Below are 15,816 nucleotides of genomic sequence, written 5' to 3' on the forward strand. Positions count from 1 at the left end.
GTCTCGGATGCAGGTCCTGCTCATTGGGAGGGGCTCTTTCCTCTTCTTCCACCTTCACTATACCTCCATCTTTGGAATTAGGAGCATCTAGGATTATTTCTGGTTCCTGAATAACTCCCACTCCCCCTTCTTCCTCCTCAACCAGTCCTCCTCCTTGGAAGTCTGGGGTACTGTGTGTTGAATCCCCGTCTCTTGAGCGTCTTCCTGCGTCATTTCCTGCTCCCTATTTCCTTCACTGGAGAGTGCCTCCACTTCGAGGGGAGCTTCTCTCAAGGGACATGGCAAAGACCAGTCTTCAACAGATGTATCAGCTCTTTCTCCCCTCTGATTTTCCAGAGCTTCCTCCTCTTCTTCAGGAGGGGTGACTTGCTTGGTGTCCAGGGGAGGGGTTCCAGATCTTTCCTCCCCACCCCTTCCTCTGCTGCTGCATCTCCCAAGGGTTGTCTTGCAGCAGAAAGGCTGTCGTCAGAGATAGGCATAATACTTTCTCTCCGAGGTTCATGCTCAGCTGTGGATGGCTCGGTGGCCTCCTCTAGGAGGCCACTTGCAGCAGGAATGGGAGTTCTCTGAGGACTAGGAGTGGCCAGTGTTCTTTCCTCCTGAGTCTCTGGAATAGAGGGTTCACTTCTTCCTTGTCCAGAAGGGGTTAGGCCTACAAAGGTGTTGTATGTACTTGAGGAACTGACTGTACTCTGGGTTTTATTTATCATAGGATCAGTGATGATTCTTGTATTACTCTTATTTATGAATATCATCCTTTTTTTATTTTGGGAGGGGGGGAGCGTTTGGAGGGCTCTTCCCTCAGCCGCTCTCTATTGCGTGTTTCCTGCTCTGCCACTTCCTCTTGAATTTTCTTAAAAGTTATCCTTTAAAGGAGGGGAGGAAGTTCTGAACTTTTCTCCTTTGTGGCTTCTGCTGGCTTTTCTTCAGAGTCTGCCAATGGCTTCCCTGTCCCCTTTTTTCATTGTGAAAAGGGGTGAGGTTTGGCCTGTCTCACTTTGCTTGAGCTCTTGAGGGCAGGAAAAGAAGGAACTGGAAATATCTTCTCCTAGTTGGCTCAGAAAAAGTGGTGCTCTCTGACAGAGCTCAGGGATTTGGTTGGAGTCGTTTTCTCCTGGGGGAGAGGTCTTAGGCATTGTGCTTTTAGAACCTCTTGGTCTCTCTTTTGGCATTTTCAACAAGGTTTTTTTTTCTGCTCCTGATAAGGCAGTTAAAAATGGAGGAAGGGATAAAAACTCAGGGTAACTGTGCTGCTTTCCCTCCGGGCACAAGCTCCAACATATCACTCCCACTGCACTAGTAAAGTCTAATATTAAAGATGTTAAAGAAACATTTTACTTTGCAGTTTGGAGCAGCAGGCGTGAAGACCACGATCCTCTCCTTGGAGGGAACCAAGGAGCAGCAGGTGGGCTCTGGCTGGTGATTAGCCTGGGAGAACAGCAGCAGGCAAAAAGAATGGAGGGGGAAAAAAGAAAAAAAAAAGCAAGCTTAGGGGGAAATTAATGCAGCATTTGGAAAAAGGGGGGGGGGGGGGGGAAACAAAAAATAACAGTGGTAGGGGAAAAAGAGCCGTTTTCCCTCCCCCCACACACAAAAATTGCTACCCCCTTCGGCCCAGCTGGCTCCTGCAGCCTGCTCCGAGTAGAGCTCAGCAGCAACTGCCCGGGAAGAAAGGAGGGTTTTGACTAAAGGGGAGAGAAGAAAAGAGAAGAAGCTGCTCCAGCTGAAAGAAAAAAGTCAGAAGCAGGCAAAAAAAAAAAGGGTGAGCTACCACCAACAGGAGCACTGTTAGAGATGTTTCGGGGGGGGGGGTCGGTTCATGGTTCAGTTTGGGTCCCCCAAGGGTTATTTTATTTTTTATGACGTTTGGGATTTTTTTTTTTCGTGGTTCCCGAATTTCGTGTTAGTGCACACTAGCATGACATATGAATTTTTCTGAAATTTCAGAAAAATGCCTTTCGTTTTTGAGCACTCCTGAACCATAACGAATTGGACAATTTCGTTTGAAAAGAATGCACATCTCTACTGCTGAACACTGGGGAAAGGGAAAGAATCTCTCAATGGGGGACAGGGTTAAATTGGGGATAAACTCCTCCCTTAAGTCAGGAGACATTAACTGCAGTTTCTAGGGCAAGAGGGCCCTTATCTGTTGACAGAGCCAACAGAGAGAAGTAAAAGACAAACAAAATCTAATTATTGACTCTAGGAAAAAGAACCAGAGGGTTTTCCCTGAAGGTGTATTTCTGCACTGGGTGCTCATAGTTATATGAATGAGTCACTTTTGTAATACGCAGGGGTTTGTTTTACAAGAGCAAATACTACCTGAGGGACAGACTGCAGTGGGGTTTCAATCCTGAGAAACCCTCTGAGCTCTAAACACTGGGACCAACAGTGGCTGCCTGCTCAAACAAACCCTCAGTCTGGACTAAACCCATCTTCACAGGAGGGTCCATATCAACCTGCCACAGCAGCCTTGTGTGGATATTTGGTTTATTTAGAAAGTCCAGGGCCCTGCCATGCTTTTTTTTTTTTTTTTTTGTGCATGCACCACCAGGAATGTGGAAACCATTTTTTTTTTTTTTTAATTTCTAGTCGCTTTTATAGGGGTTTTGGGTGCTGCTTGCCATTGTTGCTGTTTTTGGGGTTGTCATTGTTTTCAAAAGTTACATCCTGCTACTGTGTGAATGTATATATATATATATTTCTCTAAAGCTGCTGTTCCTGTCTGTTACTGTGGGGCATTACTCTGCTGCTGTTTTGAATTGCCATTGCATTTATGCCTCCTTGAATTTGACAAAGAGTAAAGTTGTGTTAAACGTTTCAGCATGTTGTGATGTATCCTGGGTCACCTGCTCAGGAACAGGGTTACTAACTGCATTGAATCTGGGGTGCCAGGGTCATTTCCCCCCACAGTATCTAAAGAACCCGCAACCCCCATCCAGCCCTATTACCCGAAGGCTGAAGGGGGCTTCTCTTGCAGCATACCTCCAGCAATTGGCAGCAGGTTTTCCCCCATGTCACCTGGTGGAGGCGCTACAAATATATTTCCCAAATGCTCTTATTTGTCTTGGCATGTGTCTTAATTAGGTTATAAAATGCAGGAAGTAAGGACTATCTTTAATGTGCATAAGTGTAACTCAAGTTTTCCACTAGATTGCCCTAGTAAAGCCCTGAGGTTAGTGAATTAGGAGAGGGGCGTTCTTCTGAACTTCACCTCCCCTGAGCTTTGCTGGAGCAGTGATTCCTGTTTGAATAAGGTGGGGGTGAGTGCATTTTTGGGTTAGCATTTGAAGGGATGGGAGCTGTTTCTTTTTGTCTCTTGTTTAGGCCTCGCAGTTTAGAGAGAGAGGGAGTTTTTCCCTGCCCAGTGCATACCCTGCCTGGAAGGTGTTGCCTCAGGTTTTGAATAAGGTGAACTGTTTTCTTTTTTGTCCATTTTTGGAAATGTTCTTTTTATTTTTGTGAATCCCAGGTCCTGACAGAGATAGAGAATACCAGTGGTACCCCCAGGGCTGGTGCAAGGGGATTAGGCGCCCTAGGCATCTTCTGCCTTGCACCACCACCACTCCCAACTGACCGCACCAACACCCCCTCACCGCGCCCCCGGTCGCAGCCCTGACTCCTACCTCCAGGGGCAGGGACCACATGCCGTCGCTCCCCCACCCCCAAATTTAAATAAAATAGCCCCTCCAACCACCCGGCCAGCTCCATTTTTTAAAATGGCGCCGGTCATCCATTGCCATATCTTGTGACATGGGGCCAGCCAATGGCACCGGTAGCCCCGTCACATGGTAGGGGGCTAAAGGCCACTGACGCCATTTTGGTTAATGGCAGCCAACGGCCCATGCTCCCCACTGGTCCACCAGGGGTTTTCGTGAGTCTTGGGGGGTCGGGAGGGTTGCACGATGGGGGGGGGGGGGGAGTCAGGGTGAGATGGGGCTGGGAAGAACTTTGTAGGGGCACTTTTAGCTGCTTCAAAATTCTGCCATCTGAAGCAGCCGCCTCATCCTGCTTCATTGGCTCATGAGTGGCGGCGGCGGTACCCCCTAATGGTCGGCACCCTAGCTCACCTAATGCTTCCACCAGCCCTGGGGGGAGGCAGGTTGAGGCAGAGGCTGGGAAGAATTTTGAAGGGGCACTTTTAGCTGCTTCAAAATTCTGCCGCCTGAAGCGACTGCCTCACCCTGCCTCACCCTGCCTCATTGGCTTTCGAGTGCCAGCAGTGGTCGTGGCATCCCCTAATGGCAGGTGCCCTAGGCCCAGGCCTAGCTTGCCTAGTGCTTCTGCTGACCCTGGGTGCCCCTCTTGCCAACGGTGGTGACTTGCCACAAGAGAGAGTTTTGATGGATATTGAGAAGATTTTGGTGCTGTCCTTTTTTTTTTTTTTTCCTTTGGAGTTGGGGAGGAAGTTTGAGGCCACCCTTCTTTGCCCTATAGGTTGGGGAAAGAAAAGATCTGATTTTTTTTTCCTAGCCCATCACCTTTTTCCAGAGAGATCCAGCTAACCAGTTTGGAAAGGAGAGCAGAAATAAGAGGTTTGAATATCTGGAAACCCCCACTGGAGTCTTAACCCCAGGACAGAAAACAAGGACTATTTTGGGGCTGTCTGGAGAACATCGAGGACCTCAAATACTATAGGGGAAGGGAAATCCCTATGCTTAGGATACCCCACCCACCTGGGACACTTTTCTTTCCAAACCCTGGAAGATAAGCCAATCTCAGGACCCAGTGCTGATGAGGGTATTCTACAGAGAAAAAGAGAGAGAAGTGACTTTTATGGAGCTAGACCAGTCTGGACATGGATATAACTGGGAATAGCTTTGTTGTTGCAAACTGATTAAAATTTACTGTGTTCAAAAATAATTTGATGCATCCTACCAGAGTGTCCTACCTAATCCATTCAGAGCACCTACATCCAAGAAGCATCAGTAATGCACAGGGATGGGATTCCACCCAAATACCGTGGGCCTTGAATGTAATCCTTCCCCCCCCCCCCCTTCCTTTTGAAAGATGCTTTGCCCCGGAGTGAAAGGACTAGCAAGGTGCAATTGGTACTGAATCCCCTGACTGAGTGTGGCCCCTGACTATTTCATTCAGCACCCTGAATTGAGGTTACATATGCATAGTGCTCCACATGTCTAATAGTGCTATGAAAAGGATATGTAGTTGTTGAAATTGTTAAACTTCTTTTCTCATGTAATTGTAAGTTTTTAATCATGACCCTCCCCCCACCTCCCAAACACCTATTTTCAGAATTGTCCTTACTCTGTGAAGATCAAGGCTGCTAGTTCTCCTTACCTGAGGAATCAATACCTTCACAACATCACCCTCTTCATGGACAGGCGGATTTTCAGTGAAAAAGAATGGGAACGCCTGGAACATTTTGTTCCTCCATATGGATGGATGGAGTTGAACCGTTCAGGTAAGAAAAATGTATATGCATTGTAAGAAACACAGATGGTTCTCATTTTGGCAGCTCTGAAAATCATTTGCATGCTGATGCTGGAACATACTAAATATTAATGTTCTGAAATACTATTTTCCAGAAAGAAAGGATATCAGTCATAGATAGAATGATCTTTTATAAATCATGAATGACAGCTCCTGAGAACCCTTTCCATCCAAACACATACGAACTTTGCTAAATTCTGATTTTCAGCTCTTTACTTCCATAAGTCCCCTTTTGCAGTTTATTAAACTATAAGGAGAAAGTCATTTTTCTTAGGCTGCCATGGAATAGCCTCTGTGCTGTAATAACCTAGCATTACACATCCTGACTGTCAGAACCATCCATTCAGCAGCTAATGGAGATTGGGAGTCAATAGGAAGTTAAGGTGGCTAAAATATATATTAACTGCTATTAATCTGAAACCTGAATCTGTGTGTGTGCTATGGCAGAGGTGAGTAAACCATGGCCTGCAAGGGGCGTCTGTCGAATCAGCAATGACGAGATGGGTCCTGGCCCATGATAGGAAGAGTATGTCTGTTCTGGAGGTAGGAAATTGTTGCTTCCAAGGGCTGGACAGAAGCCTGCTGTGCGCATTTGCTGGAAAACAAACCATTTAATCTTACTCTCTGTTTCCTCTCTTTTAACCAGTTTGCAATCCATAAAAGGATATCACCTGACTTTTTAATTTTCTTAGAATCCTCTCATGAGGGACTTTCTTGAATGCCTTCTGAAAATGCAAATACACCACATCTACCAGTTCACCTTTGTCCACTTGTTTATTAACCCCTTCAAAAAAGTATAGGAGATTTGTGAGACAAGACTTCTCGTGGGTAAATCCATGCGGCTGTGTCCCATGAAACCATGTTTATTTAAGGCCTGGATTCATCATTCTTCGCAGAATGATGAATCCAGCGAAAACGGTGGGCGGGCCTGCGAAAGCCCTCAGGCTTCGCACCACGGTGGTGCGATTTCAGCAGCCGCGGTGTGCCGGCTTTCGCACCGAATAGCGCCATCGTGAAAGGTGGTGCTATTCGGTGCTCTACTGCCGACGATAACGTTGGTAACATTATCGCCTTCAGCGAAGACACTGCCAACTCCTCCCCTCCCCCTAATTTGCATTATATCGCATGCGATAAAGCTTTAGTAAATAACCCCCTAAATGTTTTTTGATTTTATTCTTTATAACAGTTTCTAGGATTTTTCCAGGTACTGAAGTCAGACTCACTGGTCTATAGTTTCCCAGATCACCCCAGGACCCTTTTTAAATATCGGGATTACATTGGCTACTTTCCAGTCTTCAGGTACAACACATGATTTTAATGATAGGTTACAAATTAATTGTAATAGGTCTGAAATTTCATTTTTTAGTTCTTTCAGAACCCATCCAGTCTGGTGATTTACTACTCTTCAGTTTGTCAATCTGGCCTACTACATCTTCCAGGTATACTGTGATTTGGTTCAGTTCATCTGAATCGTCACCCTTGAAAACTGTCTCTGGAATAGGTATTACGGTCACCTCAACATCCTCTTCAGTAAGCACAGAAGCAAAGAATTTATTTATTCTTTCCACGATGGCCTTATCATCCGAAGTATCCCTTTAATCCCTCAATCATCTAATGGTCCATCTGACTCCCTTGCAGCCTTTTTGCTTCGGTTATATTTAAAAAAATGTTTACAATATTTTTGCTTCTATGGCCACTTCTTTTCAAATTGTCTCTTAGTCTGTCTTATCAATATCTTACATTTAACTTGCCAGTGCTTATGCTTTATCCTATTTTCTTCTGAGGGATCCTTCTTCCAATTTTTGAATGAAGATATTTTGGCTAAAGTAGACTCTTTCACCTCACATTTTAACCATGCCGGTAATCATTTTGCCTTCTTTCCACCTTTCTTAATGTGTGGAATACATCTGGATTGCGCTTCTAAGATGGTATTTTTTAACAATGTCCACGCCTATTACACACTCTTAACCTTTGCAACTGCACCTTTCAGTTTTGTTTTGTTTTGAGTTTTTTTTTTTTAACTATTTTTCTCATTTTATCAAAGTTTCAATTTTGAAACTTTAGTGCTAGAGCCATGGATTTACTTACTGTCCCCCTTCCAGTCATTAATTCAAATTTGATCATATTATGATCACTATTGCCAAGTAGCCCCACTATCGTTACCTCTCAAGCCAATTGCATAACAGATCTCGTGAGTGACGGCTCACTTGTCCAATCAAACTACAGGACATTTATTCCAATTGAATCAAACCATGGGAGATCTGAAAATACCAGATCAGAGGTTCAAAGTAGGAAATGCCTCCTCTGGTCACCTGAGCAGGTGACATTTGTAAGCTGCTTGCAAGGCCAAGTAAATAAAATGCACTCCTTGTATATATCTGGTTCATGTGATAGGTCTCCCAATAATAATATTTCAGTCCATATTGGGAGTAAAACCCCAGTGCAATCCTGCATTGCGCTTATTACTTCATTCCAAAAAAAATTATACTTTGGGGCACCTTAAAAATCCAGGTACTGAGGTACTGTTTTCTCCCTGACAGTTAATGCACAATGGTGAGTTTGCCAATTTCATGTAGTACGTCTTTACATCATCAGCAAATCTAACAACTTAAATGACATTTTCCTCAGACCCACATCTATATTTTCCTTATGTAATAGTTGGAAGTATCATTTTATGTCACTGAAAATTCAGTCTCCAATTCTCTGGACCAATAATTCTGACATGGGGCAATGTTTTGCAAAATTAGCTGCTTTAGGGAAACTCTCACAATGACAGCTTATGATAACTTATGAAACTGTGTTTCTCCTGCATCTCCACACAGCCATTGTTGGATCTTCAAGTGTTTCAGCTAAGTGTACATTATTTTTTTGATAAAATCAAGAGAAGTAATTGGATTTCTTGACATTTTGCACAGCGTTTTGGGAAATATGAGACACATGCACACTTTTTAAAAAATTAAAAATCTGTAGGACCTACGATTAAGAACCTTATGGCCCCAGGTAGTGAGCAATTTGTTCATATATCTGGGTTTCTGTTAGGATAGTCCACCATTAATACAGCTTGAATGTCTGTTGCTAAGTTTTTTTTAGAGAATACAAAATCAGAAAAACCTGAGGGGCGTGCAACTGGAAAATACGTTTTTATCAACTTGTTTTTTTTCTATTAATTTTTTTAGCTTTTTTATTTTTGGAAAATTTGTATTTTTATTTGGGGCATACCAAATCGAAGTAGTGCACCCTTAAATAGATCTAATGCACACTATTTTTAATTATCATGCACTGTTTCTTTTTGGTATGCATTAAAATCCAAAGATGAATCAAACAAATGCACAGTGTTTTTATATCATCCGCCATATAAATTGCTGCAAGGCACATGTTTCAGGAATGCTTTTAACTTGTACAAGACTGTACCCTGTCTGAGAAAGAGAGCCATTATATTAATGCAAATTATTATTGTTATATGGTAGATGTGCAGGAGGCGGTATCGTTCCTTCCACCCATCCCACAGCAGCAAATCCTCCTCTCTGCTAACAGCAGTCAGCATCCAAAGTGTGTGAGCTGTGCCGTGGTCGGAAATGGTGGGATACTGAACAATTCTCGCATGGGCAAAGAGATTGACTCACATGATTACATCTTTCGGTAAGAGGCGGAACAGGCAAAGCTTTTGTTTAAGAGCTGTCTTATGTTGCAGAGATGTAAATAAAATCATACCTGAACAAATGACCATTATGCAGGAGATGCCTACCTACCCAACTGCAATTCAACAGTGATGAAATCACTAGCTCAGCAGCTGATGCTGTGCTCTTAAGTGCTTCATGCACCAGCCCTCTGACCGATAGCCTATAGAAAATTACAAGCCTACAGCGGCAGAGTGAGTGCATTCATCACTGCTAAATAAAATCTTTAGATGTAGAACTCAATTTCAACCAAGCAAATCCCTTCAGAACCTAGGAAAATTGCTTATTTCCAACAAAACAGATTTTTTTTTTCTGTGTACCATCTTCTGCCAAGTCTCTTCAGATCTTGAATGCCTTTCTATATGCATGTTCCTCATTTCCTCCCACATATGAGAAGCACCAGCTGTTATACAACTGCAACCTCCCCTTCCCCTCTCCCCATCCCCAGCAATGGGAATCTGTGGGCAAATGATCTGAGGTTTAGGGAAACCTGAAAACAATATAACCCTCTACCCTCCCCCAACCCCCCACCCCGACAGGGTACATACAATGATGGAATGAGACTTTCCTGTTGTGTAGGGGTTGTCCTTTCCAAATTTATAGCGTGGATTCTTGACATGTTGAAATGGACCTTGATGGAATAGATGACATTGATGAAATCACAATGTATCAAATTCCAAACCAATAATAGTTTTATTTTCTGGAATATCCAGCCAACCAAAAACTATGTACATGGATGAGAAGATATTACAACACTGTTGCTGAACAAATCAGAAAATAGTGGGCTTCTATAACAGTGAATATTATCACTACTGCTGACCAGACAGGTCAACCTATTATCCTCTCCACTGCCTCTTCTCTCTCTCAGCCCTAAGGGAGGGTTGGGTTGTTCAAACCTGCCCATATCAAAACTCTCATCCAATGGGAACCAAATACATAATTTCATTCCCCATAGCATTACTCACACCACCAGTGGTCTTACTCACACCACCAGTGGACCTTATCCCCACTATCTACATCACCATCTTAGTGCAGACTTCCCCAGACACTGCATATCAAGGACAGCTTGGGGTATACCATCACATGATCTCACCTCATTAGTGCTCCTATTCTGCTTCTCTTTTGGGTACTTCCTCATGAGGTGGGAAAAACATCATGTCACATTCAGGTTCCTGGCCTCTCTGTTTCACCACTCAGGTAAAGTCAAAGGAGGAAGTAACCTCACCATTCTCTCTGTGCTAGTTACTCAGATCTCCACACATCTAGAGGACACCCTGGGGCATTCCCAATTTTGCGAACTCACCCCAATCCTGCACTTCTCCTTGTGGCATGGTAGTTTCCTGGGGGAGGGGGAAAACCCCACTCCTTGCCACTCTACAGCTATCATCTCATCCTTCTTCGCTCCCATCCAAATCCACGCAGGAGGTGGACTTTTCTCAACTTCTTGGCTTTGAAGGAAGAGACCCCTACAGGGTCCCACTCCTCTTGAAGCATCCCTGAGCCTCCTAGCCTGCAGGCTGGGTACTCCAATTAATTGCATTGTGGGAGGTCCTTAATCCCTACCTTATATGGGCAAAAGTAGAACAGGAAAGGATAAAATCCCACCAAAAGTTTTACCCTTATACTGCCCAATTCTCTTTCAGCAGCCAATCAGAGAAACCCAAACCTTTAAGGAAACATACACCCATTTTTCCAAATCACATTAACAACAGTCTTATAGTGCTCACACATCCAACATGTCATCCTGTGGTCTTTTAATGGTATTGCAACAAATTAAACTTAAATTGCAAACAAGAACTGTACAATTATGATGTATTATTCAAATAGTAACTCATACAAACATCATAAATAGTAGCTGAAAAAAGATTGAGTGAATAGAATGTGATACCTCATATAACACTTGAGCCTCTCAATATTTGTCAGAGGGTGCTCGCTTCAAATGTATCAAATATGCACAACGTTAACCAAAGTGTTGAGAGTTTGGTTTAACGCAAAAGACCTTATTTATAATCATTGGTATCTACATTCACAATTTTGTGTTTTTTGATTTTTTTCTTTTTTGCATTCTATATTGATTATTTATGAAGACAGATCACTTATCATTATGCGAAGCGTGAAAGGGTGACAGCTTTTCCCAAACACCAGCGTAGACCCGACACGATCCGTGTTTCGTGGACTTCTTCAGGGATATGATATTATTGCGGTGTCTGCGATGAAAATCAAACAGAATTAGTTCCAAACTGTATTCACCAATATAATGCTGACAATGAATCACCGACCGCTATAGGCATACATTTTTTAAGTCTGTCCCGTAACATGACGCTATAGCATGATCACAGCTTTAGGTAGAGCAGGATCCGCCATTAGCTAACCACACTTTATTTAAAGGGGTCATTAGGTTTCCAGCAGACCAATCAAAAATAAGCAGGAAACTACGTGTGCCAATGAAGGACTAGAGTAACGATGACCATTCAATGCTGTCATTGAGTCCTGCTGGAGCTTCTGTTGCGAGGGTGAAAATCCACCATTGCTCGCGATAGTTAAGGTGACTGATGACGTCACCACCTCTTGCGCTTGCTTGCACTTGTTCCAATATTGTCCATTGTAGTTGTTCATATGTGTGCGATAATTGAAGACAGTGCTTGACAATAGGGGCTTCAATGTTGGTGGTGTTGATACGACTCCTGTGCTCCCGTAACCTGACCTTGATTTGTCTTTTAGTGCGGCCCACATAAAGAAGCGGGCAAGGGCACTGAATGAGATATATCACTTGTGTTGATTCACAAGTGGTATGGGCATTTTTTATGTATTTTTTCTGTGTGGTAGGATGTCGCCATTCATGCCCTTCTATTGTAGAATTGCACATGTCACATTTGCCACATTTGAGGTGTGCCCCGTTAGTGACTTGGGATCCAATGACTGATAATGAGGCATGTACCACAAGGTCTTTGATGTTTTTGCTTCGTTGATATGAAATGAGAGGTGGTTCTGAAAAAGAAAGATGAAGTTGTAAAATGTGCCAATGTTTTTTTATACTTTGTACAATCAGATAGTGGAAAGTGTTCTAAACATCAAAATCACAGAACATATAGAAAGACATGGTTTAATGGAACAAAGTCAGCATGGCTTTACCCAGGGCAAGTCTTGCCTCACAAATCTGATTCACTTTTTTGAAGGCGTTAATAAACATGTGGATAAAGGTGAACCGGTAGATATAGTATACTTGGATTTTCAGAAGGCGTTTGACAAAGTTCCTCATGAGAGGCTTCTAGGAAAAGTAAAAACTCATGGGATAGGTGGCGATGTCCTTTCATGGATTGCAAACTGGCTAAAAGACAGGAAACAGAGAGTAGGATTAAATGGGCAATTTTCTCAGTGGAAGGGAGTGGACAGTGGAGTGCCTCAGGGATCTGTATTGGGACCCTTACTTTTCAATATATTTATAAATGATCTGGAAAGAAATACGAGTGAGATAATCAAATTTGCAGATGACACAAAATTATTCAGAGTAGTTAAATCACAAGCAGACTGTGATAAATTGCAGGAAGACCTTGTGAGACTGGAAAATTGTGCATCCAAATGGCAGATGAAATTTAATGTGGATAAGTGCAAGGTGATGCATATAGGGAAAAATAACCCATGCTATAATTACACAATGTTGAGTTCCATATTAGGTGCTACAACCCAAGAAAGAGATCTAGGTGTCATAGTGGATAACACATTGAAATCGTCGGTACAGTGTGCTGCGGCAGTCAAAAAGCAAACAGAATGTTGGGAATTATTAGAAAGGGAATGTGAATAAAACGGGAAAATGTCATAATGCCTCTGTATCGCTCCATGGTGAGACCGCACCTTGAAGACTGGAGGATAGCAAATGTAACCCCAATATTTAAAAAGGGCTCCAGGGGCGATCCGGGAAACTACAAACCAGTTAGCCTGACTTCAGTGCCAGGAAAAATAGTGGAAAGTGTTCTAAACATCAAAATCACAGAACATATAGAAAGACATGGTTTAATGGAACAAAGTCAGCATGGCTTTACCCAGGGCAAGTCTTGCCTCACAAATCTGCTTCACTTTTTTGAAGGAGTTAATAAACATGTGGATAAAGGTGAACCGGTAGATATAGTATACTTGGATTTTCAGAAGGCGTTTGACAAGTTCCTCATGAGAGGCTTCTAGGAAAAGTAAAAGTCATGGGATAGGTGGCGATGTCCTTTCGTGGATTGCAAACTGGCTAAAAGACAGGAAACAGAGAGTAGGATTAAATGGGCAATTTTCTCAGTGGAAGGGAGTGGACAGTGGAGTGCCTCAGGGATCTGTATTGGGACCCTTACTGTTCAATATATTTATAAATGATATGGAAAGAAATACGACGAGTGAGATAATCAAATTTGCAGATGACACAAAATTGTTCAGAGTAGTTAAATCACAAGCAGATTGTGATAAATTGCAGGAAGACCTTGAGAGACTGGAAAATTGGGCATCCAAATGGCAGAAGAAATTTAATGTGGATAAGTGCAAGGTGATGCATATAGGGAAAAACAACCCATGCTATAATTACACAATGTTGGGTTCCATATTAGGTGCTACAACCCAAGAAAGAGATCTAGGTGTCATAGTGGACAACACATTGAAATCGTCGGTGCAGTGTGCTGCGGCAGTCAAAAAAGCAAACAGAATGTTGGGAATTATTAGAAAAGGAATGATGAATAAAACGGAAAATGTCATAATGCCTCTGTATCGCTCCATGGTGAGACCGCACCTTGAATACTGTGTACAATTCTGGTCGCCGCATCTCAAAAAAGATATAATTGCGATGGAGAAGGTACAGAGAAGGGCTACCAAAATGATAAAGGGAATGGAACAACTCCCCTATGAGGAAAGACTAAGGAAGTTAGGACTTTTCAGCTTGGAGAAGAGACGACTGAGGGGGGATATGATAGAGGTGTTTAAAATCATGAGAGGTCTAGAACGGGTAGATGTGAATCGGTTATTTACTCTTTCGGATAGTAGAAAGACTAGGGGGCACTCCATGAAGTTAGCATGGGGCACATTTAAAACTAATCGGAGAAAGTTCTTTTTTACTCAAACGCATAATTAAACTCTGGAATTTGTTGCCAGAGAATGTGGTTCGTGCAGTTAGTATAGCTGTGTTTAAAAAAGGATTGGATAAGTTCTTGGAGGAGAAGTCCATTACCTGCTATTAAGTTCACTTAGGGGCGGATTTTCAGAGCCCTGCTCGCCTAAATCCGCCCAAAACCGGGCGGATTTAGGCGAGCAGGGCCCTGCGCGCCGGTAAGCCTATTTTACATAGGCCTACCAGCGCGCGCAGAGCCCCGGGACTCGCGTAAGTCCCGGGGTTCTCCGAGGGGGGCGTGTCGGGGGCGGTCCTGGTCGTCGCGGCGTTTTGGGGGCGTGTCGGCAGCGTTTTGGGGGCGGGTACGGGGGCGTGGCTACGGCCCGGGGCGGTCCGGGGGCGTGGCCGCGCCCTCCGTACCCGCCCCCAGGTCGCGGCCCGGCGCGCAGGAGGCCCGCTGGCGCGCGGGGATTTACGCCTCCCTCCGGGAGGCGTAAATCCTCCAACAAAGGTAAGGGGGGGGTATAGACAGGGCCGGGCGGGTGGGTTAGGTAGAGGAAGGGAGGGGAAGGTGAGGGGAGGGTGTTAGAGGATTCCCTCCGAGGCTGCTCCGATTTCGGAGCGGCCTCGGAGGGAACAGGGGTAGGCTGCGCGGCTCGGCGCGCGCCGGCTATACAAAATCCATAGCCTTGCGCGCGCCGATCCAGGTTTTTTAGTAGATATGCGCGGCTCCGCGCGTATCTACTAAAATCCAGCGTACTTTTGTTTGCGCCTGAGCGCAAACAAAAGTAGGCCTATTCGCGCTCCTTTTAAAATCCGCCCCTTAGAGAATAGTCACTGCCATTAGCAATGGTTACATGGAATAGACTTAGTTTTTGGGTACTTGCCAGGTTCTTGTGGCCTGGATTGGCCACTGTTGGAAACAGGATGCTGGGCTTGATGGACCCTTGGTCTGACCCAGTATGGCATTTTCTTATGTTCTTATGTTCTTGTGAATACTGTGTATAATTCTGGTCGCCGCATCTCAAAAAAGATGTAATTGCGATGGAGAAGGTACAGAGAAGAGCTACCAAAATGATAAGGGGAATGGAACAACTCCCCTATGAGGAAAGACTAAAGAGGTTAGGACTTTTCAGCTTGGAGAAGAGATGACTGAGGGGGGATATGATAGAGGTGTTTAAAATCATGAGAGGTCTAGAACGGGTAGATGTGAATCGGTTATTTACTCTTTCGGATAGTAGAAAGACTAGGGGGCACTCCATGAAGTTAGCATGGGGCACATTTAAAACTAATCGGAGAAAGTTCTTTTTTACTCAACGCACAATTAAACTCTGGAATTTGTTGCCAGAGGATGTGGTTAGTGCACTTTATAGCTGTGTTTAAAAAAGGATTGGATAAGTTCTTGGAGGAGAAGTCCATTACCTGCTATTAAGTTCACTTAGAGGTAGATCTTCAAAATATACGCGAGCGCGTACTTTTGTTCGCGCAGCAGGCGCAAACAAAAGTACGCTGGATTTTATAAGATACGCACGTAGCCGCGCGTATCTTATAAAATCCGGGGTCGGCGCGTGCAAGGCTGTGCAAAATTGGCAGCCTGCGCGCGCCGAGCCA

At 43.9% G+C, this 15,816-nt stretch overlaps 1 protein-coding gene across 1 annotated transcript in view; it reads left to right on the forward strand.

Annotated features, from left to right (window-relative positions):
* Nucleotides 1-15,816, forward strand: part of ST6GALNAC1 (ST6 N-acetylgalactosaminide alpha-2,6-sialyltransferase 1) — a 76,079-nt gene that overhangs the window by 11,206 nt on the left and 49,057 nt on the right. The window contains exons 3-4 of the mRNA XM_029597496.1: nucleotides 5,254-5,422; nucleotides 8,919-9,090. Coding sequence (XP_029453356.1) covers nucleotides 5,254-5,422; nucleotides 8,919-9,090 — 341 coding nt within the window. The remainder of the gene's footprint in view (nucleotides 1-5,253; nucleotides 5,423-8,918; nucleotides 9,091-15,816) is intronic.

Source organism: Rhinatrema bivittatum, chromosome 4 (assembly GCF_901001135.1).
Source record: "Rhinatrema bivittatum chromosome 4, aRhiBiv1.1, whole genome shotgun sequence".
NCBI classification, from domain to species: Eukaryota; Metazoa; Chordata; class Amphibia; order Gymnophiona; family Rhinatrematidae; genus Rhinatrema; species Rhinatrema bivittatum.